The sequence below is a fragment of the Rattus norvegicus genome, chromosome 8 (genome assembly GCF_036323735.1).
Source record: "Rattus norvegicus strain BN/NHsdMcwi chromosome 8, GRCr8, whole genome shotgun sequence".
Classification (NCBI taxonomy): domain Eukaryota; kingdom Metazoa; phylum Chordata; class Mammalia; order Rodentia; family Muridae; genus Rattus; species Rattus norvegicus.
The window spans coordinates 64,861,592-64,884,143 of NC_086026.1; the positions used below are offsets into that span (position 1 = coordinate 64,861,592).

Below are 22,552 nucleotides of genomic sequence, written 5' to 3' on the forward strand. Positions count from 1 at the left end.
TAACTCTACAGAACAGCTTAACAAATGGTATATACACTTTATAATTCTACTTATTATAATCTAGGATCTCAAATTCCAGAGAAGAACTTCCCATTATATACGCATTGAAAGACTAATTTTTTGGAAACTAGAGAGTTGGCACAGCAGTTGGAAACACTTGTTCTTCTAGAGGACCCAGGTTTAATTCCTTGCACCCATATGGTGGCTAACCACTATCTTGAACTCCAATTCCAGAGGGGATCTGACACCCTCTTCTTGTTTCTGCTGGCACCAAGCATACATGTGGTGCATAAACACATATAAAGGGAAAAACATACAAATGGAAATAAACCTTCAAAAAAGTTTTTTAAAAAGTGAATTTTGGGGGTCTGGGGAAGATATCTCAGTGAGTAAGTAATTGGTGTGCAGGAAAGAGGAGCTGATCTTAGCTTTCCAGCACCTGCATTGGAAACCTGGCATGCCACTGAGTGCTGAGAGTGCATGCAGGTCCTGGGGCTTGCCTGGAGCAAGTGTACCATAAAAGCTGAGCTCCATGTTCAGTGAGCCAGGCATTGTGGCTCACACCATTAAACCAGAACTCCAGAGGTGGAGGCAGGTAGGGCTGTGCAAGTATGAGGCCAACTGGTCTTTGTAGGAGTCTCAGCCAAGAACACACAGTGAGACCCTGAATGGGCAGGGTGCAGGGGAGATAGACAGCAATAGAGAATGCCCAGCCTCCACATGCACATGCAAGGAAACACACACACACACACACACACACACACACACACACACACACACACACGTGTACACACATGTACTAACTTTTTCTTGGTTTTAAAACCAACGTGAACCAAGGTTTTAGTACCTGAAAAGCAGACAAGTCAAGAACTGCAAAGCTGTTGAAGAAACGTAAACTCTGAATGGCTACTTGGATGGTGTTCTGGGTGTAACTCTCCTTGGGACTAGTGCTGGCGTCTGAGATGGTGCCGTGGAAGAGGATACAGTAGAGCATGTGTAGAACTCCAGCCAAGTCTGTAGCTTGAAGAGCAGCTGTCAGCCCTGTGGGATCCTGGTGATTACTGTCAAATATGCTAGAAGACCTGAGAAAGAAAACACAACTCTTTGAGAAAAGTCTAGTTAAAGGATGTTAGGATTTCTATAGGTTAAATGGAACGCACTACACAGACTATTAAAAGCAAACCCCCTGAGTTGTGTAATAAGGTAACGAGACCACCAGTAACATGTAGCCAGCCCTACCTGCCCTTGGGACATCAGCTTGTGTAGGAGTGGTAACTGAGCACCAGGCAGTTGGTGCTGAGGCCACTACTGCCTTCCCCTCGCTTGGCAGCCCAGGATACCCCACTATCTCTAGTGCCTACATCTGGACAAACTGCATAGAGCTTTAAGAGCTTTGTAGACTCAGACATCTAAACACTGTAGTTTTCCTCCAGAGAGGAAATCCACAGTGTATCTGTACACTGAGGGGAGATGCTTCAACTGCTTTTGTAGGTACTGTTCTAGATTAAAACAGTATTACTGAATATATTGTGGAGGGCATGTCCCCAAACAATCAGATTCAGTCACTGAGGTATGTCTATTGATGAAACAGAAGAGGCAGTTCAGTGGTAAATGAATCCTTAAAGTCAACAGTGAACCAGCAAGGTTTTACTGAATCTACCCCGTTCCTGCACTAAGGCGTACAGAGCATTTAGGACCAAGACACGCAGTCAACGCGGATACCGCTGCCAAGTACTCACTCGTCACTGCATCCCTGGCTTCCAAGAAGCAGCAACAGATTACTCTCCGTGGAAACGCCCTCCTTACCTCATTGCTAGTGTGCTTGAAGGGGCTCTTCCGTATTTACTCTGGCACAAGGTGTCTAGGCCTAAACTTAAACTGTACATTTTATTTCCTTAGTTGTTCAGCTTGTGTCACACTCAAAGCTAGCAGGCTGCAGAGTGCCACTTTTGTCATTATGCTTGGAAAGAATTTTCCCTTTCCCTTTCCTGGCTCTGAGAAGATGGAAGTTTTGTGATAGAGGCCCTAGCTACAGCAGAGACAAACCCTAGTGTTCCTTGGTGCCGTTCCAAGTGGATCATTTTCTGCCTTCTTTCATGAGACTTGGCCTTTTCTTTGGGAAGTTGTAAGGCTCTGCTCCATCTCTTTGCTTCATACAGTATCACTGTACAGCTCTCAGCAGAAGTGCCCAGTTACTCTACTACGGTGCAGCGACATCCTTCCCAAGCTCCTAACACTGACAGGCTTTCCTTCATCAGTTGTCATCCCTTCAAACTGGAATGTAGAAGGGAGAGAGGCACTGACCACCTATGGTTATCTCATTATCTTGCCTCGAAACAGTCAGAAGATATCACTAATTAAGTCAGAACTGGGAGGGCTGGCTAGTGAATTTCTTGTCTAAAGGGATTATTCTATTGGTTTTAACTTAGCAGTTGCATTGAAGTAGAGTTCGACTGATAACTCTAGTCAGCATTTATGCCTCAGATATATTGTTTCAGATATTGCTCAGAACACATCCACAAAGCATGATACATTCCTGTATTCCTTATACTCTTCTCATGGAATATAGTACCTCATGTGAAGTCTTCTTATAGTCGGTAGGCAAGGTACAACTCTCACGCACAATGGAAGAACTACAACTTAAAGCAGGTCACATGAGTTTCTTAAGTAGCAGAGGCAGGGGCATGATGCAGGTCTTAATACATAATGCTCTGCCCAAAGACCAAAGCATCCACACAGAACAGGACTTGATTTCATATTTTCTCTCTGCCTTTTCTTTAGTCAGAATTTGCAAATCACTAACTATTGTTAAACATAATACAGTTTTGTGCCATCATAAGGAGATATTTGTAGTATGCTACTTAATAAAGATTCAAATTTATTTGATCATACGCACATTTAGAGCACTTTTTATAAAACTTGTTAGTGAATATCACTTGGCCCTTAGTGCCATCAAACGCAAAAGAATTAGGGTAAGACCCTACTACAGACATGAAAAGATAGTAATTTGGCTACAGTTATTATGAAGGTTCCAAAAAGAGACCCAGGTTTGGACACAATTGGCTGCCTGTTCAAACAGAAGGCAGAAGGCAGAAGGCAGTTCTCCCTAAAACTAATTCCTAATCTACTTTCAGACCTCCAAGGATGCATGACTCTGGAGACAAGAGTTTTATTATTTATGAATCTGAATGCTGATTTTCCCTTACTGTGCCTGCTATTTTCAACAGACTATTAGCATACTGTAAATCAGACATTTGGGATTATAGCTTTATTGCTAGAAAACACTACCATAACCTTTCTTAGCAATTATAAAGTATCATGAATTCACTGTTTTTTCTTCTGAAGAATAAATACAAAAAACCAACCAGTTAAACAAACAAAACAAAATAAAACCCAAACAAAACATCAAAGAAAAGGCCATCAGCACAGTGTTTCTCCCTTCCCATTATGGGGGAAAGGGCTGATCTAACAGCTAATGACACAGCTTCAGTCTTTAGTGAATATCTCCTAAGGAAATAAAAGTGTTGGCTGAGGAAAATCAACCAAGCATTCAGGGACCAAGGTGTGGAAATGGTTCAAAAACACATATAATATTGCTTTAAGGAAAAGTATATTTCCCTTAAAAGTGAGCTCATGGACTATAAAAAGGCTGTGAGGTCATGTATAGCTCTTGGCTTTCATGACTAATGCAAACCTGAAGGGACATTGGGAAATATTTAATGTTTTCTTCAATCAATCAATCAATCAATCAATCAATCAACCAACCAATCAACCAATCAATCAATATATGTGTGTGTGTACATGTGTATGTGTATATGCACTATAACACATATGAGCAGATCAGACAATATGTGAGAATTTCAGGGATCAAACTCAGGCAAGTGCCTCTACCTGCTTAGCCACCTCACTGGTTCAATGTTTACTTCTGATTCAGCTTAAAATACAGATAATTTGTCCATCAGCAGGATCATGGCTCCTGCTGGGTCTTAACTATAAGTTATCTAGTCTCTTTAACCCAAATGTTTATAGTATAAAGTTTTATGCATATCAGGCATGCACTAAAGTTTTCCTTAAAGAATAATTGTTATTAAGAAAAAAAAGGGGCTGGGGATTTAGCTCAGCGGTAGAGCGCTTGCCTAACAAGCGCAAGGCCCTGGGTTCAGTCCCCAGCTCCGAAAAAAAGAAAAAAAAAAAAAAAAAGGACACAAGTTGTGTGTTGGGAGGGGCAGAAAAATAGGAATGGCTCTGGGAGGAATTGAGAGGAGGAAAGAAAACAATCAAAATACATTGCAAACGATTCTCAAAAATTAATAAAAATACTTTAAAAATACATGAAAGATATTAAAAATCAGATGTGAAGTTCTGTATACCATACTTTAAAATGTAAAACCTTTTCAATTTTTACTAGATTTTAAGTTTTTTAATTTAGATACAGGACTAGAGGTTTTAGGGAAGTACTTATATGAATTCATTAACAGTAGATTTAAATGCGGACAGGTCTAAGTGGGCTACCGTTATTGCCATGTGATATCTAAAATCCAAATCTGCTTTATAGGAGCATATAGTTAGGCAAAAAGCAGCAGCTTGCATGGGCATGAATCGTGGGCAGTCCATTATACAGCTAGTCTCAGCTAGCCTAAAACAGCACGTGTGTGCAATTCTAAACTCTATAGCCTCTTCTCTCTCACTTGTTCCTAGTTTGTCTATGATCATCCTCCTGTCTCCCAGCATGCTAGAGGGCTGGTGACCACCCAGACTATTCTCACAGCTTCCAGGATTTTGTTTCATTCAACTTTTACTTATAGAATCTCTGAGGCATCTGTGAAACTTACATTTCAGCCCCAAACCATAAAAACATACTTAATAGTCTACAGAGTATTGGAGTGGAGTGGATTAAATTTGTGCATGTCCCAGTGATGGAAGAGAACTTCATTGCACAAAAAGAAATGGGTTATTTCAGGATTCCAGGTTTTGGCTCTTAAATCTTGGAATATTCCAAGAAAGCCAATCTTAATCTAACATAATACAGTTTTGTGCCATCATAAGGAGATATTTGTAGTATGCTACTTAATAAACATCATCTAGTGACGTCATATCCCAGGCTTTGTGTGAGCACAAAAGGAATGATACTCTCTTAGGTACTATGCTCAAAAGTCAAAGTGCCTGTGCTCCAGTACAATGAATGCCAAACACTAAAGGCAAGGGAGACTTGGCCCCTAGAATGGAAAAAGCTGTAATCCAACAATGGCGGGCCTATCAGCTCTCCATTACTGCTGGAACAAACTGTCACAATCTGGTGGCTCCAAAAATATGAATGTGGTATGTTATAGTCCTGAAGGTAAGACACCGAAATAATAGATATCATTGTGCTAAAGTCAAATTGTCACAAAACTTGTGTTCCCTCAGAAGGCTGCAGGGCAGAAGGAATATTTTCTTACCAGCTTCCAGAGCACACTCAGACCCTCCAAGGCCCACAGCCCAGCATCTTCACCTCTTTTGAATACAGGCATCTGTGTTTAACGCCAGATGCCAGGTGCCAGCCGAGGGCTTTCTGGTGAAGAGTCCCTGCATAGGAAATTTGAGCTTCTTCATATGGTGGCTGGACTTTAGCTAAGCCCAGGAAGTGGAAGAGAAAAGAACAAGAGGCCAGCACAGCCCTGGGGGAATGAAGTGACTGGAAGAGGAAGGAGATTCCTGCAGGGAGAGAAGGCAGTTCAGGACGACTGACTGGGATCAGCCCCAGATCTTGGATGTTGTGCAATGATGTTTCTCATTTAAGACACTCCCTGGTTTCAAATTTTCACACTGAAAACAGCAAAGGGTCCTGTGCTGATGCACAGGTTTTATTTTACCTTTCTGATTTCTAGTTGGGTCTCAGAGGCTCTGCTGCCTTGCTTAGTAAAGGATGAGTAGCCGGGGGGATGGGTGCTGTCCTATGAGGGCTCTATGATGACTACAGCCCTTTATCACAGCTTTCTGGCCCATTCTTACTTTTTTGAATCCATTCTTCATGGAGTATACAAATGCTTTTTTTCTTGACTTTTAAGGTCATTTTTCTGTTTAAAAACATCCAATTGTTTTCCCATCGAGCTTAGAATAAAATTCAAATTTCTAATGTTTGTCTTCCCTCCTCCCCTGGCATGTACTTTATTTCCTATCACTTTCTTGTTCATCAAATTCAACACCTATTGGTTTTGTTTCTGGAACACAGCAACTCAGGCAAGACCTTGCCATGTTTTTCAACTAGAATATTCTTCCCTTGGATCTTTTCATGGTTGGCTCCTTGGAAGATACAATTTCATTACCCCAGAGAAGCCTCCTCTGACAGACACATGGGCCTGTAACTATACAACAAAGATAACTCATCCTCCTCTATATCTTGACAGAATTCCAGAGCTTCGAGACTAGAGTGTCTTAAGCTACTCAATTTTGTGTAATTTGTTACACCACCTTGGTAACTAGAATGGGAGAGGAAAAGCAAAAGGAAATGTGAGACCATAGGCATCTAGGGAGAAAAGGCAGGGCCTGAACAATATGGATGTTACTAAGGTACAAGCAGGACTAGCACAGGGCTCGTGTGAGGGGACATTCTGTAAGCCTCAGAAACCCATCAGTGGCAGAAATGGCTCTGTAGTAAGCAATAAGTCCTATGCTGTTGGATGTATTCAAATAGAAAATGGCAAGGTCATTGAAAAGATTAAAACCGTATTGCAAGACTGGGTGATTGTAAGGTTCTCTTAAATCAACAGAGTATGGTGGCAGGTCACACACAGAGAAATGATCAGTGAGGACAGATCTGGAGCTGGATGCCTGGGGGCCCGAAAAACCACACACTCTTCTTTGCCTTTCTGTCTTTTGCTTTAGATGCTATTGATAGCGACACCTATTTCTTCCTTCTCTCTAATGTATCATTCATACAGTACTTGTATATGCTTCAAAATATGATTTTTAGCAGGCCATGCTTCTGCTCAAAGGTATTAATGACACTATTGCCACCACAAGATACCAGAAAATAATTTGCATTTTTACATTTTAACCTTGTCATCATCTGGAAGAGTTCAGCTAGAGTACTACATGTTATTCATGTTTTTCTACTTTTATATCTTGTTTTTGTTATATTTTTAGTCTATCTTTTCCTCAACTATATATATTATCATTTCCATTTTTTTAAGCTACTCTAGAAAATATCTAATCCTTATAAGCTGTGAACAACCGCTCCCTTTTTTGCCCTCAACTGATACCGATGATGATAGTGGCCACCATTTATGAAGCATTTCCAAGTGCCTGGCAGCCTACCAAGCACTTGCATGAATTGCGTTCTAACTCCGTTCCCATTGTCTTTATCATGGATATCTGTATATGCACCTTCTTTTTCCTTCTAACTTACAGGTCCTTGAGGACATAACATGAGTCTTGAATCATTTCTGCCTTTTCCCAAGTCTGGCACAGGACCTGGCATAGAACAAGTGCTGCATAAACATTTGTTCAATGATTGAACGGATGGGTAGGGAGGCAGAATTAAAAGTTTACCTTTGTTTGAACAAATGGTTTGGAAGCATCCTTAAACACTTGAGATGCACTCATTTATACCCACATGATTAGTAGGCTAAGTTGTAAATCATTCTGATATCTTTATGACATTGGCTTCCCAAATGTCATTTGTCTACAACAAATTTTGTTAGAATACTTTGAATATGGAAATGGAAAACATATATACACAAACAAAAATCCTTTTTTTATAATGACTTCTTTAGCCAATTATTATCAACCACTTCTTACAAGCTCTTTCCTCTCAGAGTTGACAGGTTTACAAGGATTATAATATTAATATATATATTTGTTTGCTTATCTTAGTGTTGGTCCACTGCTCCTTGGTCCTCTGTTGCTCTATGCGTAACTGCAAGCACAGTTATGAATACAGTAAGTCACTGCGGAGTAACTGAAAAGCCTGTGTTGACTGTGCTTATAAACAATCATTACTTCTGATCCTCTTAGTGCTCCTGAGGAGCCCGCATCTTACAATAGGCTGAGCTCAGCTGATGACGGATTAGGATGCTCCAAGACCTGAAACTAGCCTTTTTTTTTTTTTTTAAACTTCCTGTAAGACTAGGGCTAGAAAACCAATAGTAACAAAAGCCAAAACAAAGCATTTCTGAAAATCCTACTATAAATACATCAGATTTGTTTAAGTGAGTAAGAATTATTGTTTGTGTCCAATTTTCATTTTAAAATTCTGTGGTAATCCTAAACTAAAACCAACTCTTTTATCACATTTTCACTTTTTACTTAAATAAAGACAATTTCATTGTTCAAAACCAAGCCTGGTGTAGAAATCTTGGGCCCATGCTTTCTTCCCCCAACTAAAGCATAGATTAGCAGCACAAATTCTGACACTCTAATTGTCTTTCAGAACACCTAGGTAAAAATGAGAAGATTAAGGGCACAATAAGAGAGAAGTCCACAAGTGGACCTGCTCAGGCTTGGCTGCAAAGTGTTTACTCAGAGACCTCCTAGCAATTAGTTTGCTTAATTACCTCAGTCTCTGCCAGTTCAAGAGGCAATTTTTAGAGGCCACTGTGGCTCTTTTTTTGTCTTTTATTCTGGTTACCAACAAAAGGGCTCCTTGACTTTCTAGTTTTAGCTAATTTCTGGTAGCCAAAACAGGCTTTCTGTGAATTTTTACAATAAAGCAAAATCACAGGTCCTACTTCTTAGAATGGGTTGTGAGCTTGCACAGAAATTCTAATTTATGTAACAAAATGCTTGGCCAGTCTCTATAGTTCATAGTTTAGAAACAGACTTCCTGTGAAGATGGGGGACAGCACAGATGGCCTGTAACCATTAGATGTGAATGACTCTGACTGGTAGAGTGCTCCCTGCCCTGGTCCTTAGTGCTCAGGGAATGCTGGGAGACTGAAAAATGACAAGAGTAAGTAGGGATCCTTTTTCCCCCCATTTTGAGAGTAGCAGATTACACAAACTCTACTAGAATTTCCCAGGTAAATCAAATCACAGAACCACCTGGACCTATTTTTATGTCCAAAATAATCTGCTTTTTGCAGGAAGCCCTGCTATTAGAAATTTGCCATTGAAATTGAACAAAGAAATTATATTGGGGGAATTAAGAATTCTTAGAAACCATCAAGAATAAATCACTACCAACTACTTAATCTTCTCTAATTTGGAGACTATATCATTTACTAATCAAAAATGACAAGTCAGAAGCCTGAAGGTTCTCCTCTCCCATATCAATAAGCCCCTTGCTATCTGACTTATTCTACCTCATCTAAGTGTCTTTGCTCCTCTCTACTTTCAGTGGATGTAGAGGCACTCGGTATTTTGCACGTGGACCATGAGAAAGGCTTTGCTAATCCTTTGGCAGACCTCTCTACACTCCTTAGGAGTGCTCATTCTGGAACAGAAATCTGATCCTGCCCAAACAATTCTGTGGCGTAGGCCTCTGTTTTCTTTTGAGCCTTACAACAGTTAAGGAGCTCAATTAATGGTCCCTTTTTCTCCATGGTCACAAAGACATCAAACTGAACTTAAAACACTAGATGGTTTGAAATATTCATGTATTTTTGGCTTGAGCTACCCCCAAAGCAGGACTTTAAACAAAGATATAGGTGTAAATGTAATTTTTTCTTTTGGGTGTGAGAAAGTAGGGCAGGTATAAAGTTGAACAAAAATTGTTAGTGAATAGGCTATTGCTAGGAACTCTTTGGACATCGGTGAGCACACCTTAGACCCACTCAACAGAGGGACAGGAAAGTTGAGTGACGGTCAGTTAGTCCCCTTGCTTTCGGGCAGAGCAGAACTGTTCGATGGTCTACAGGTGCATGCTGCCTGCTTCTTTACACACTTCCTGCATCTCTCTCCTACTCGTCCAGCATACTTTAAAGTTCAGCCTACTGGCAGGGTGAATGGTGCCCTTCTTTAATCTCAGTACTGAGGAGGCAGAGGCAGACCAATACCTATGAGTTCACGGTCAGCCTATTTTACATAAGGAGTTTCAGACCACAGGGACATCAAAGTGAGACCCTGTCTTAATAAAACCCCAAGACTTTAGTTTACTGAAGTTTCTTAACCTTCTCTTGGTGTGTTTTCCTTTCTTCTGTGTACAGTATCTTTTCCTGTAGCTATTAGTTTGTATGTCTGACTCCACATTAGACTCTGTGCTCCTCAAGGTCTGTTCTTAGTACCTAATTTATCACCTGACATACAGCAGAAGCTCTCAGTGAGTGCCACTGGATAACATCATGGTGATACATGAAGGACAAGAATCCTGCTATATATATATGAGAAAATTAAAATAAATACACATGTTAACATGTGAATAATGTTAAGTCAAGTGTAGAAATGGAAATACCAAGGCAGAAATCTGGAGTACTAATTCAAGTCAGTCTGGCTCAGTTGCTTTCCCTATGCAAAGGAGGTGATGGATAACCTCTAACTTTCTTTCAAGTGCCACAGACTTCAATATGACTGAAGTTGTATAAGCAAAAGCTAAAGACTACAAACTACACAACAGCCATATGCTTACTTATGTGATGGTCATTTAAATTCAAAATGAGCACAGGTGACATACACAAAAATGCGAACAAGTTTGTTAGACTGTATACTACAGACAAAGAGCCAGGACCAGAAGCGGTTTGTTGTGTTAAGAGACCACTGGGAAAGAGCTAATTGGATAAGATAGGGCTCTAAGCTGGTGCCAATACCCAGAGAGAGCTGATCCTATGTCCAAACTCTCAGAAATGTGGTAATAACTACTCCTGATTCTATTATCAAAGGCAGACTTTGGTTACATTCCCAGATAGAAATTAACCTGGAACACTGAATGCAGGTTATCTTTGTTTCCCTGAAATTTCAGACAGTTTTAATTTTCCTATAAATATCACAGAGGTGACAGGTTGGTCAGAGTAAGAAAGATTAGGTGAGTTTAGGGATCCTATATGTAACAGACTAAACCAGTGATGATTTCAGAAGAAATGCCTTTCTCATAAAACACTGTACACACAGCACTTGCATTCTGTGTGCTATGGAATAAGATGGGTCATATTTCTTTAAGAAGCAATTTCCAAATTCTTCAAATAATTTTTTTCTTTGTGACAAAACTTCAAAATATGGGATAAAGAAAATTCAAAATACAAATAAGTGCTGTTTAGAATTTAATTTTAAGCAAACTACTTTACTGAATATCATTGGTATACTTCAAGGATGTTTCATATTCCTATCAAAACAACAAGTCACTACTGTGAATGACTCTCACTCAGAGTCAAAAGAACACCCAGGAAAGAGTCCTTGTCCTTTCTAGAGAACTGATGCTTTTTTAATTTACTTCTTTTATTGTATGTGTGAATGCACATATATGCAACAATGTCTATGGGGAAGTCAAAGGACACATTTTGGGAGTTCTCTTTCAATCCTGAGTTCTGGGGAATCACAAAATCAGGCCATCAGGCTTATGTGGGTTTTAATCACTGGACCATCCTGTTGGCCTGACAATTATTTCTGAGGATACCTTACAGGGTGGTGTTCAAGTCCATACTAGTGCCTGGCACTTTGCTTTAGCCACACCCATGAGCTACGAGTGCCTTCAGGGAGCTACTATTTTTGGATGACTCTTTTGTGTTAGTACTTTGGAAGAAAGAAAAGTAGAGAAAAACAAAGATCTAGGAGATTACCCAAAAGGAGGTGACTGGCAACAATACCATGGTGAGGTTGTGCTATTCTGGGCTAATGGCCTGATTTGGTTTGGTGTGTTTTGTCATTGGCTCACTGACTGCCAGAGAACCCCAACCCCTCACGCCCTACCTACAACACCCCTGGATCTCAGTAGAAGAAGAACTGGATGCATTCAGGTCTTTATGACACCAGTTAAAAAAAGAGAAAACAGACTGACTCTGGCAGGAACGCCCATCCCACCCTCAAATAAAAATGTAATCCAATCTCAATGTGGAAAACCAATGACAAGGGAAATATAGGAAGGCAGTGGAGTGACTACTATAGCAGTGAGATTTAGATAGACAAACATAAGAGATGCTCTAACCTGCAATTCTTACCTTCCAGTGACAGTAAAGCACAGCATACATATCCCACGTAGGAATCCTGCGGCATGCTGCAGAAATGTGGCCATTTTGGGATTCTCATCCACTGGGCCTTGCACTGAGAGGAAGCAGCCACGAAGTCTGTCAATCAGACCCATGTTCACCACATAGCTGGTGAAAGAGAACAGTATGTCTCAATCTGCAGAGGTGACAATGTCTTCATCTTCTATGATAAATCTTAGCACATCCAGGCTTGGGTCCCTTGACATACTGACAGAATATAGGTTTGACTAAAACACTTAAGTACCAACATCCTTATGTTTAGTACTAAACAATCAGTTATTCTCTCACCATTCTTCTTGGTTTGAAGAAACTGACAGTAGGTGAAAAAGTATGTAATGATCTCTACAGTCTTAGCAAGTAGTACTTTCTTAAGAATCAGGGGACCAAAGTCACCACAACATAGGGACTTAGAAGACAAAATGATGCTTCCAAGATACACTTTCAAAAATTAATTTATTCTTTGACAACTTACACACACACACACACACACACACACACACACACTATGGTCTACCTGACAACCTTACAATTTATTATCTTTCTCTCCCAATAACTCCCCTGCCTCCCACTGCCATGTTTTTGTTGTGTTTTGTGGTCCATTGACTTTTTGCAGGACTCTCCACATAGACATGCTACCCAAACACTCTTGTTAACACTTTAAATTTCTAATGCCAACTGTAGGTGCTCTACTAAAATAAAATCACCATTAAGAACATAAATAAGATTAAGACTCTTAGTTATAAACATAGAAAGATACATAATGTTAATTGATCATGAAGACAGGCTAGGAATGTTCCATAAAATAACGTGTATCCCCATTGAAAATTGTGGGTACATGAGAGACAGAGACTAAGAAGGAAAAAAATTCAAATTAAAAAACACTCAATGTGTGATACTAGATAGGACTATAGACAAAAAAAAATCTATAATGACACCATATATATGAATCACAACTATAGGATTTGGAGAAATCAAGTCATCACTAGGGATAGTATAGTTCTATGCATGCCATTGGGGGAGAAAAGTAACACTCTTACCCAGATGTAAAAGCCTGTGATGTACACTAACAACTGGTCTGACAATATATGCCAATTGGTACAATAGTGTGCAAGTGTTAGGAGACCAACCAACCAGTTTCCTTATTTAAAGCCGTCTCTAAAAGCCAGAACTCATGCATGGTAGCATTTACTAGGCCCCCGGGACTGGTGAGGTCATAGCCCTAAGGCAGAACCCAATCCTAGTATTCTGCTAAATGGACATAGAGATAAATTGCCTCCTAAGTTCTTATTTTTATACCCATAGATTAATACAAATAGCAGTCATCATTGCAGAAGCTTCTTTCTGTAGAAGATAGTGATTAATACAGGGACCCACAATTAGTGCCACGTGTAGAGACTAAGAGACCATGTTCTAAATGAGGCATCTATACCATTCTTCTACCCACTGCAAGGCTTAGGAATCACTGCAGAAGAGGGTGGGAAGATCATCTGTAGCAAAACAGTGTATGCTAGACATGACAAAATGTTGAACACAAGAACTCATAGCTATGACAACATGCACAACATCTGCATGAAATCTAGCCAGCCAAAATCCCAACATGGTGGGGAAAAAGGTTGATTCACTCCCACTGCCTGTTGAAGAGCTATTGGCAACTGATGGCTGCTGAGGGAAGTCAAGTCAGTTTTCTTCAGGGATAAGGCTAATGAGGGCCACCAAGCCTGGTTATCCCCAGGGGTGAGAGAATCTGCACTACGCAAGTGTAGAAATCCCCAATTCAGATTAAATTTTTACTACAACGGTACCCATGCTCCTACACCCTATATATCCTACTTAGTGTAGCATCAAATGAACTCAGTAGCTTAAACAAAGAAGCACATGAAACTGGGAGGGAAAACTGGTGGTGGAGAGACAGAGGGATTGGGAGTCAGCCACAGACTCACTTCATGTACAACATCGACTTGGTTTGATCCTGTTGTTTTTGTGAAACAAGGGCAAAACCAAATAAAACTCTTAGAATAACATTTTTTTTCTCTCTAACCTAGGGACTCTTTGCTCTTTTGCTGTCATCCATGAAGCTGTAACAGGTTAGTATTTTAGCTTGACAGAAAGGTACAATCTTTGACCATTTATTATCTTTGGCAATGAATTAATATGGATTACAAATATTAAAATCGTGTTCTATCTCTAGAAAAAACCACACTTGGCCATACTCTAATATGTTGCTGGATTTATCTAAGCTAACATTTGATGAACTACATTCATCAAAGAAATATTGATGTGGGACTTTCTGAGGAATATTTTTGTCAGACTTATTATTAGTGTTCCTATTGGTATCATAAACCAAAGTATTCTTTCCTCTTCCCCAAGAAAGAATGTGTGATTGATAGCATTTTTTCCCTCTGAAATGTTCCACAGAATTTACAAATAAAGTCACCTATAGTGGAAAATTTTTTTGTAGAGGTATTTTTTGGATAGATTTCTGTTTATGCATAAAAACATCAATTGATATAGATTCAAGGAGTCCAACTAACTGTGGGCAGGACAAACACACAGGATCTACATTTAAACAAACTGCCAACTGTAGAAAGTAAAAGACAAAATCTGGAGAGCAGTGACAAAAAAGGGCACGCTATTTACAGGAGAAAATGACTCAAGAAGCTGATTTCTTATAGGAAACGAAGGAGTCAGAAGACAATAGAGCAGCATCTTTACTATGTTTCAAGAAAAAACACCTCTTAACTCCGGAACAAAACAGACTCTTCCAACAGTAAATGTAAGAAACTGTCTATGGCACACTAATATTAAAGTAGAACTCTAAAACAATGAGTATTTAACACAAAGTAAGAAAAGAGCCATTGTATCTGAAAGCCGTACCAGTCCTAGAGCACACAGATTTCCCCAAGTCATGAAATAAGGCTTGCCTAGGTAAATGGAAGTAAATGCACACAGCTGGAGATGCTGTTCTTTCCTCTGAGATAATGTTGGTAGGATAGCCTAAGCTGACCCTCAACTCACCACTGCCTCTGGAGAGCCTGGATTACAGGTCTCTGTGGTACTGAGCTCCAGCACAGTTGGAGGGCAGTGGGAGAAAGAATGAGTGAGTAGCTTTGCCTAGCTCTGTCTCCTATCAATCAGGCCTGGCATCCTAAACAATGGCTTCACATTGGTTAAAAGTTGCTCCCCACAACTCCTTTTAACTAATTGTTAGAACTAAGGACAATTAGGAATATAGACTTGTGCACTCTCCAGTACATTATCGGTAGATAAATGTGATTTACATTCAGTCTCTAGCAGATAACCCATTTGATAAGTGTAATTTAAACTCTTACAGTTCCCCATCTATTTTTAAGACAGGGTCTCTCACTGACCCTGAAGCATACTGCTGATCAGTGAGCACCCAGGATCCACTTGTCTCTGTCCCCTAATGCTGGGGTCACAAGCATGTAACAGGTATCATACAGGTGGCTGGGCATTTGAACTTGTTTTCACTGCCAGCCCTCTTACTCACTGAATGATCTCCTCAGTCCCTTGCTCTAGCACAATTCTTAATTTTTAAAGAGCTAGTAATCCTTGATATCTACAGATATCATAGCTTTATAGTTTCACATTATTGTTTTGGGATTTCCTGAAGAGTAAACATAGATAATCTTGTAGGCACCTAATTTTCTACATTAAATCCTTTCAGTTTAAATTTGTGAAGCAATTTCTGTTTTCTACAACCAAATTCTGACTGATGTAAATAAGGATGATGAACAATGTTCTATTTCACTAATAAAAAGTACAATGCAAATGAAGACAATAGCCATTTACCATTTTATGCCTATGAGAATTATAAAGGCAAGGATATAGAAAATGGGAACTTTAATTTTTTGATGACAGAATAGAAAAAATACATAATTACTAGGGAGAAGAGTGTGGTATTAGCTGATAAATATGAACATTCATTTATTTTATCATTCAGAATTCCTTCTGTAAGTATAAGACCTTGAAAATGATACAAACACAGAATATGTTTATGAAGGTTTTGGCTCAATTTTTTAGTGAATAGTGAAATGGAGGAATCAGTAGAAGATGTAAATAAATCTTATTTATAGAGCAGAATTGTAGAACAGCTAAAATTAACATTAAAACATGTTGAATTTAATTGTATCAACTAGTAATTGGTAAATACTATCAGAATATTTATATAACTGTTAAGAAGTCATACAAATTTAAAATATAATAAATTGTTCATGGATATTCACACATGCTCACACAGACACACAGAACAGGCATGAGATGATGTCTGTCCACTCTAAGTTAAAGATGTAGGTCTTACCAGAGAGAGAAAGATGAGGAGGTAATTCTCCCTGTGTCATTGTTTTGTTTACAATAAAAAAATCCAAAATCGAAGATTAAAAGAGAAAAACACCAATTGTTGGAGCATAGTAGCTACAATATTGTTTTTGTATATTTTGATGTATTTAAAAATGAATAATTAAACATGGAAAAAGATATATTCATGCCTGTTCTGTGCTAGGTAAGAAAAAAGAGACCAATGTCGGGGTTTGCTCTGGCTCTGGGACAAGTCAGACAACAACTCCAGAGACTGCAGTGACACCTTTCCACTTAGCTTTACAATTGACAGCACTGCGCATGATGCAGTACAGATAAAGCATGGTCTCCTGTCAGTTAAGAGTTGGGAAAGTTAAAAAAACAGATATGAAAATTAATACTCATGCTCTGTGAGGCATCCTCAAGGGCAAAGTGAACGTGTTCCATAAAATCATCCCTGAGATGATTCAAAACCTCCAGGCTCAGCAAATCAATATTATAACACATATCTTTAAGAAAATAATATTCCAAAGGGTTTGTTCTCAAGTACTGTGCTTGTTAATCATCTTTTCAAAGTTACACCCATTATCTGTCTTGACAGAAGAGTACTGTTATTTTAGACACCCCCCCCCCCCAATGCAATAATCTCTTCCTTTAAGGATTTGGCAGGAGGCTGGAGAGATGGCTCAGGGGTTAAGAGCACTGATTGACTGCTCTTCCAGAGGTCCTGCATTCAATCCCCAGCAACCACATGGTGGCTCACAACCATCTGTAATGGGATCCGATGCCCTCTTCTGGTATGTCTGAAGAGAGTGACAGTGGTAAAAATAAAAAATAAAAGTTAAAAAAGAAAAGATTTGGCAACTTAGCAATGCATGTGAAAATACTTGCTTCTTCTCCTAGAAGGTGGACTGGAATTGCACTAAAGCACTAGGCTGGACCTTCTGCCTCACCACAGCCAAAGGAGGGGCTCACAACAACCCCCTAAGGAGAACACTGAGACACAATGACATTCATCAGCAGGGGTGGCTAAGTTCTACAATGACCAAAAGGACATGAGGAAATTGAATGGGATCAAGCAACTGAGAGAAAGGGCAGGGAGGGTAAAAGTCAAGTGCTCTAAGATAAATGGTTGTGGACCCAAAGGGCCTGGTGCTCTCCAGCAATAAATATGCTTGCAAAAGAGAGCAGGGAGACGAAAGGGGAGTGCAGGAAAGATACTGAATGAAACAACTCTTCCCAAGGAAGCAGCACAAGAAGTCAGAGGGAATTTATGAGCTGTGAAAGAAACAAATGCAGAGGAGGGCATTTTCTTTCTCTATTAACCTACCATAAGTTTCATAGAGCAACAAATTGCATGGATTTGGAATCCAAAGATCAGTGCAGACCACAGAGGCTTGCTGAGTGGTGGAACAGTAACTGATTAACACCAGATGGAACCCTGCTGGGAAATTAAACATTCTACCTGATTCAAGATTCACAAGGGGAAAAAGTTCAGATGCTAAAGTAGGAGTAAATTTCCCTGGAGCAAAGGAGACCTTTGAAGGAAGCAAGGCAGGTCTGAGCAGGTGACAGAAACTGCCACATTTGTGGGGAGGAAAGTGTACAGATGTTGAGAATCTAAGTAGATGTGAGCTCCAGTCTCAGCTTTCCACTCTACTTTTTAACTCATTACATAACCTTGGCCAAAACACTTAACCTCCCCAAACAATTTCCTCATCTAGTCTAAATTAGAAGCTGTACACTTACAGGGCTGCAAAGACTCCAAAGTCTTACCTGTATGTAATGAGTGCTCCATAAACGGTGACTCTTGTTATATTAGGTCTGAACTAAAACTGTGACTAAGACGGGTGCTCAGACACTCTGAGGAGCAAAGTGCTGCTTTTGAGAAGTGGTAGGACTCTGGCAGCACATCTGAGAGTGTCAGTTGAGCTTTACGTTGCTTTTCCTTCTTTCTACAAATGATAGAAGAGATTCTACCAAAAGTTTACAGACAATGCTGCAAAAACAACAGCTATCTGGAGCGTCTTAGGTTCTAATTATTTTAATACCTTAAAAAATCATTTTAGGAAGTGTAGTGATTTTACCTGATAAGGTCTTGCACTCGACTGTTAAAAGCATCACCTTGTGAGGGTTTGTTTTTCATTTCCTGTGTTGATATTTTTGGTGTAGCTGGCCGGCTGTTTCCATCTGGTCGGTTGGCAATCAGACAGCTAAAAACCACAGCACCGGCTCTGAGAAGTCCAGTTGTCAAGCCTTCAAAAACTTGTTTATTTGTATTTCTTCCCAAAACAGCATTATTTTCATCTGGAATATAAACCTAGAAATAAGAAACAGTGAGAATGCTTCAGTGAAACCATGGAAATTGGACAGAGATGACTTGTGAAAGTTCTAGAGTCATAAATAATTTCTGAAATGCTACCTGAGGCCATGCGACATTTTCATGTGTGTTGGCTCTGAGGTTAGGTGGCTAGTCAAATCCCACCTTTGTCTTTATTAGTCATATGATACTGGGAATATTATTTTTTGCTAAATTCTAACTTTTTATCTCTAAAACAGGGATAATAACATTCATTATAGGTTCCTGAACGTGCTAACTGAGGTAATGCACACAAAATGCTATCACAGGAATTGGCACAAAACTATATTAAAATTTTGAATGAACTAAGTTTATAGACTCATATGAGAGAATGGATTTCATGTGAGAATGGATTCTTAAGGATACTGAATTTAAATATCTCTAGTAGGACAACATTTGCATTTCTTACTACAAAATGGCAAAAGGTTCTTTTTCTAAAACAGAGTCACATTATGTTGCTCCTTAGGCACCTTCTGTCTTCTGTTTGAGCCAGGGTCTCTCACTGGAGGAGTCTGCCTTCCCATCTTGCCAATGGTGGGACTGCAGGTATACGTCACTGTACCTGGCTTTTTATGTGGGTTTTGGCAATGCATGTTTTGATATTTTTGGTCTTCATGCTTGCGGGGGCAAATGCTTTACTGATTTGGCATCTTCTCAGCTCTTCCATGATGATTTTCAATTATAATTTCAATTTTAATTATATCTTTTGCAAGGATTTAGAGAACTTGCAGATTTTAAAGAAAAATTGATTTTAAAGGAGATTTTCTTTTATATCTTGCATGACCTCTGCTTGGTCTGACTTCTCTGTATTTTATATTGGAGACTTTTTTTCAACATAGTAATCTTGGACATGACCCTTAGCCAGGTACAGCATGGCCTCAACTGGCAGAGCGAGTCTGAGAAGTGACCCCCAGTCTGGAGCCACAGGGTTCCGGTGAGGAGCAAGTCCATAATGACCCCTGCCCAGTACCAGATACCTGGGGCCACTAAGATGAGCAAGAAGTAGTGGACAGAGGGGAGACAAGCAGACCAGTGCAAGCACAATGAAGAGAGGCCAAAGTGGAGATTCAAGGTAGTGAAGAGCCTGATGTGAGTAGCTAATGGTGTACCTAAGGCCATGGTGAGGTCCTGGCCCAGTGCTTCCACTGAGGGCCTTGTCTGGGTCTCTGCTCTGCAGCAGCAGGCAATGTTACCACCAAAGGCCAGGCAGAAGTCTCTGGTCTGAGCTGCTGCCACCTGGGGCCATGTTGATGTCTGAAGGCTGTTTGGGGCCGGCCCTACCCATCTCCTGGGAATCCTGGGAGAGCTGGCCCTGCCCCTTGACAGCTGACTCCGGAGATAGGCCTGCAACATTGTGCAGGAAGCATAGTAGAGCTGGTCCTGGTTCCATAGGTGGATGAGGTAGTGGGGGAACTGCTGATGAGCCAGTCCTGAGGATGTGAGCCTGGGAGAGCTGGCCCTGTCACTCATCTGCTGTGAAGTGTTGTGGGTGAGGGAGAGATGCCCACCCCTCACTATCCTGGGGTCATGAGAGTGGAGAGCTGATCCTACACCTCACCAGCTGCATTTGCAAGGAAAGAAGTGTGGACAAAAGGGTGTACCTTCCAATATACTGTGATATACTACAGCTTCCACAAGGAGTTATTTTTTTCTTTTGTGGAGGGGGATAGAATTTTTTTATATACTAAAGATTCATGCCCAGGTATGCCAATCAGTATATTATAACCTGGATCCAGTAAAAAAAATCTGTTTTGACAAGATCTGTGTGAAAGGCTTTGATATGCTTGATTAGAAAGAGACCCAGTTTTCCCCTACTGATAAATTCTAACTGTCTTAGGGTTTCTACTCCTACACAAACATCATGACCAAGAAGCAATTTGGGGAGGAAAGGGTTTGTTTATTCAGCTTACACTTCCACATTGCTGTTCATCACCAAAGGAAGACAGGCCTGGAACTCAAGCAGGCCAGGAAGCAGGAGCTGATGCAGAGGCCACCGAGGGATGTTACTTACTGGCTTGCTTCCCCTGGCTTGTTCAGCTTGCTCTGTTATAGAACCCAGGACTACCAGCCCAGGGATGGCACCACCTACAATGGACTGGGTCCTCCCCCTTGATCACTAGTTGAGAAAATGCCTTACAGCTGGATCTCATGAAGGCATTTCCTCAAGGAGGGCTCCTTTCTCTGATAACTCCAGCTTGTGTCAAGTTGACACACAAAACCAGCCAGTACACTATTAATATTTTTAACTCTCTTCTCTTGAGACAGTCAGTGTTAGCAATCAGGTGTCTTTGCATCCTGCTTTCAAGGGATCCAGCAACAAGACACATCATCTCCAGCTGTCCGAGGGACACTGCTGCATGTGCACCATAGCCCCAAAAGAAGTCAGTCTCCCTGAAGTTCCTCTTTTCCCTTCTTTCCTTTCTTTCCCAGAGGTTGCCTCTTTAGTAACCCTCCCACGAAAGACCTGTCACATGGTGTGTTTTTGTCAGTCCTGTCAGTCAATTCCACTGTTCGGAACTCTGTATTCCTCAAACCTGAAGTAGATAGCATGGTGCCCAGGAGGCACAGGTTCCTAGAAGTTCAAGTATCACTGATTTGGCAAAAGATTTTTTTTAACTCTTTATTGATTCTTTGTTAATTTCACATTATGTGTCCCAATCATATTCATCTCTCTGTTCCTTTGTATCCTTTTTTCATCCTTGCAACCTCCCCGCTTGAACATAAAAAGGAAAATAAATGAAATAAATAAACAAAACAAAATCTCATTGTGGATGCTGCAGTATGTCACACAGTATACCCTTTTGTTTAAACTTGCAAATGTCTATTGCAATGAGTCCATTGGTTTGGTTCAAGGTCTCTGGCTTCTGCTATATTATCAAGACTGGATCCTTACCAGGATTCCTCTTGCATATCCTGTTGTTGCCCTGTGTCATGGAGATCCTGCAGCTTTGGATCTGCAGGACTGGCACCTTTGTGTGCTCCAGCAGATGGGGTAGTAGTCCAACTCAAAGCCTTAGATCTGGGCCTTGGTGCTACCTGAGCTGGTCAGCCAGGGCAGTACTCTGGAGCCAGCACTACTAGGGCCAGGTCTCCTGCTTTGCTTAGAAGAGGGGTGGGGCCAGCTTCCCCATATTCAAGCCATAACCATTGGGTCATCTCTTTCCACACTCATACAACCAATGCCAGCTCTCCAGCACTGCCCTGGTTATCTCACCCAAGTGCTGTAGTCGGCTCAGCTCTCCTACCTGGGAAAAAAGTTTTAATTCATCATATTTCTGTATGGCTGGCTGGTGTCCCCAGGTCCTGAATAATTGGTTTAAAAATCTCTGTGAGGTAATAAGTGGATATTAGCCAAAAAAAGTGCATATACAATCCACAGAACTCAAGAAGGTTAACAAGCAGATGGGGCCAAGTGAGTATGCTTCAATCCCACTTGGAAGGGAGAAGAAAACAATCACAGGAGGCAGAGGAAAGGAGGGACCTGGGTGGGAAAGGAAAGGCAGAGGGGTAAAGAGGTACATGGTCAGGTATGGGGAGGGGAAGAAGAAGAGAAGATGAGAAGCCCTGAGGGCTAGCAGAATAAATGGGGAGGGAAGTAGGGGGACTCTCTAGAAAGTACCAGAAACCAGGGAAGTGAGAGATGCTCAGGACTCAGAAGGAGGTACTTTGAATGAAATGCCCTACAGTGGAGTGGGAATTTTTAGAGCCCATCTCCAGTAGAGAGACAGCATCAAGTGGAGGGATGGTGTTGCCATCCCACAGTTAA

General features: G+C 40.6%; 1 protein-coding gene across 11 annotated transcripts in view; it reads right to left on the reverse strand.

Moving 5' to 3' along the window:
• Positions 1-22,552, reverse strand: part of Scaper (S-phase cyclin A-associated protein in the ER) — a 399,452-nt gene that overhangs the window by 32,803 nt on the left and 344,097 nt on the right. For 8 of the 11 annotated variants that reach the window (NM_001427719.1, XM_008766363.4, XM_039082386.2 and 5 more), the window contains 3 exons: positions 18,515-18,747; positions 12,066-12,221; positions 848-1,082 (listed from right to left, as the gene is read on the reverse strand). In NM_001427719.1, the coding sequence (NP_001414648.1) occupies positions 848-1,082; positions 12,066-12,221; positions 18,515-18,747 (624 nt within the window). Of the gene's footprint in view, positions 1-847; positions 1,083-2,046; positions 5,394-5,438; positions 7,898-12,065; positions 12,222-18,514; positions 18,748-22,552 lie in introns of those variants that run through there. The other 3 variants (XM_039082387.2, XM_039082391.2, XM_063264796.1) reach the window with 3 other exon arrangements.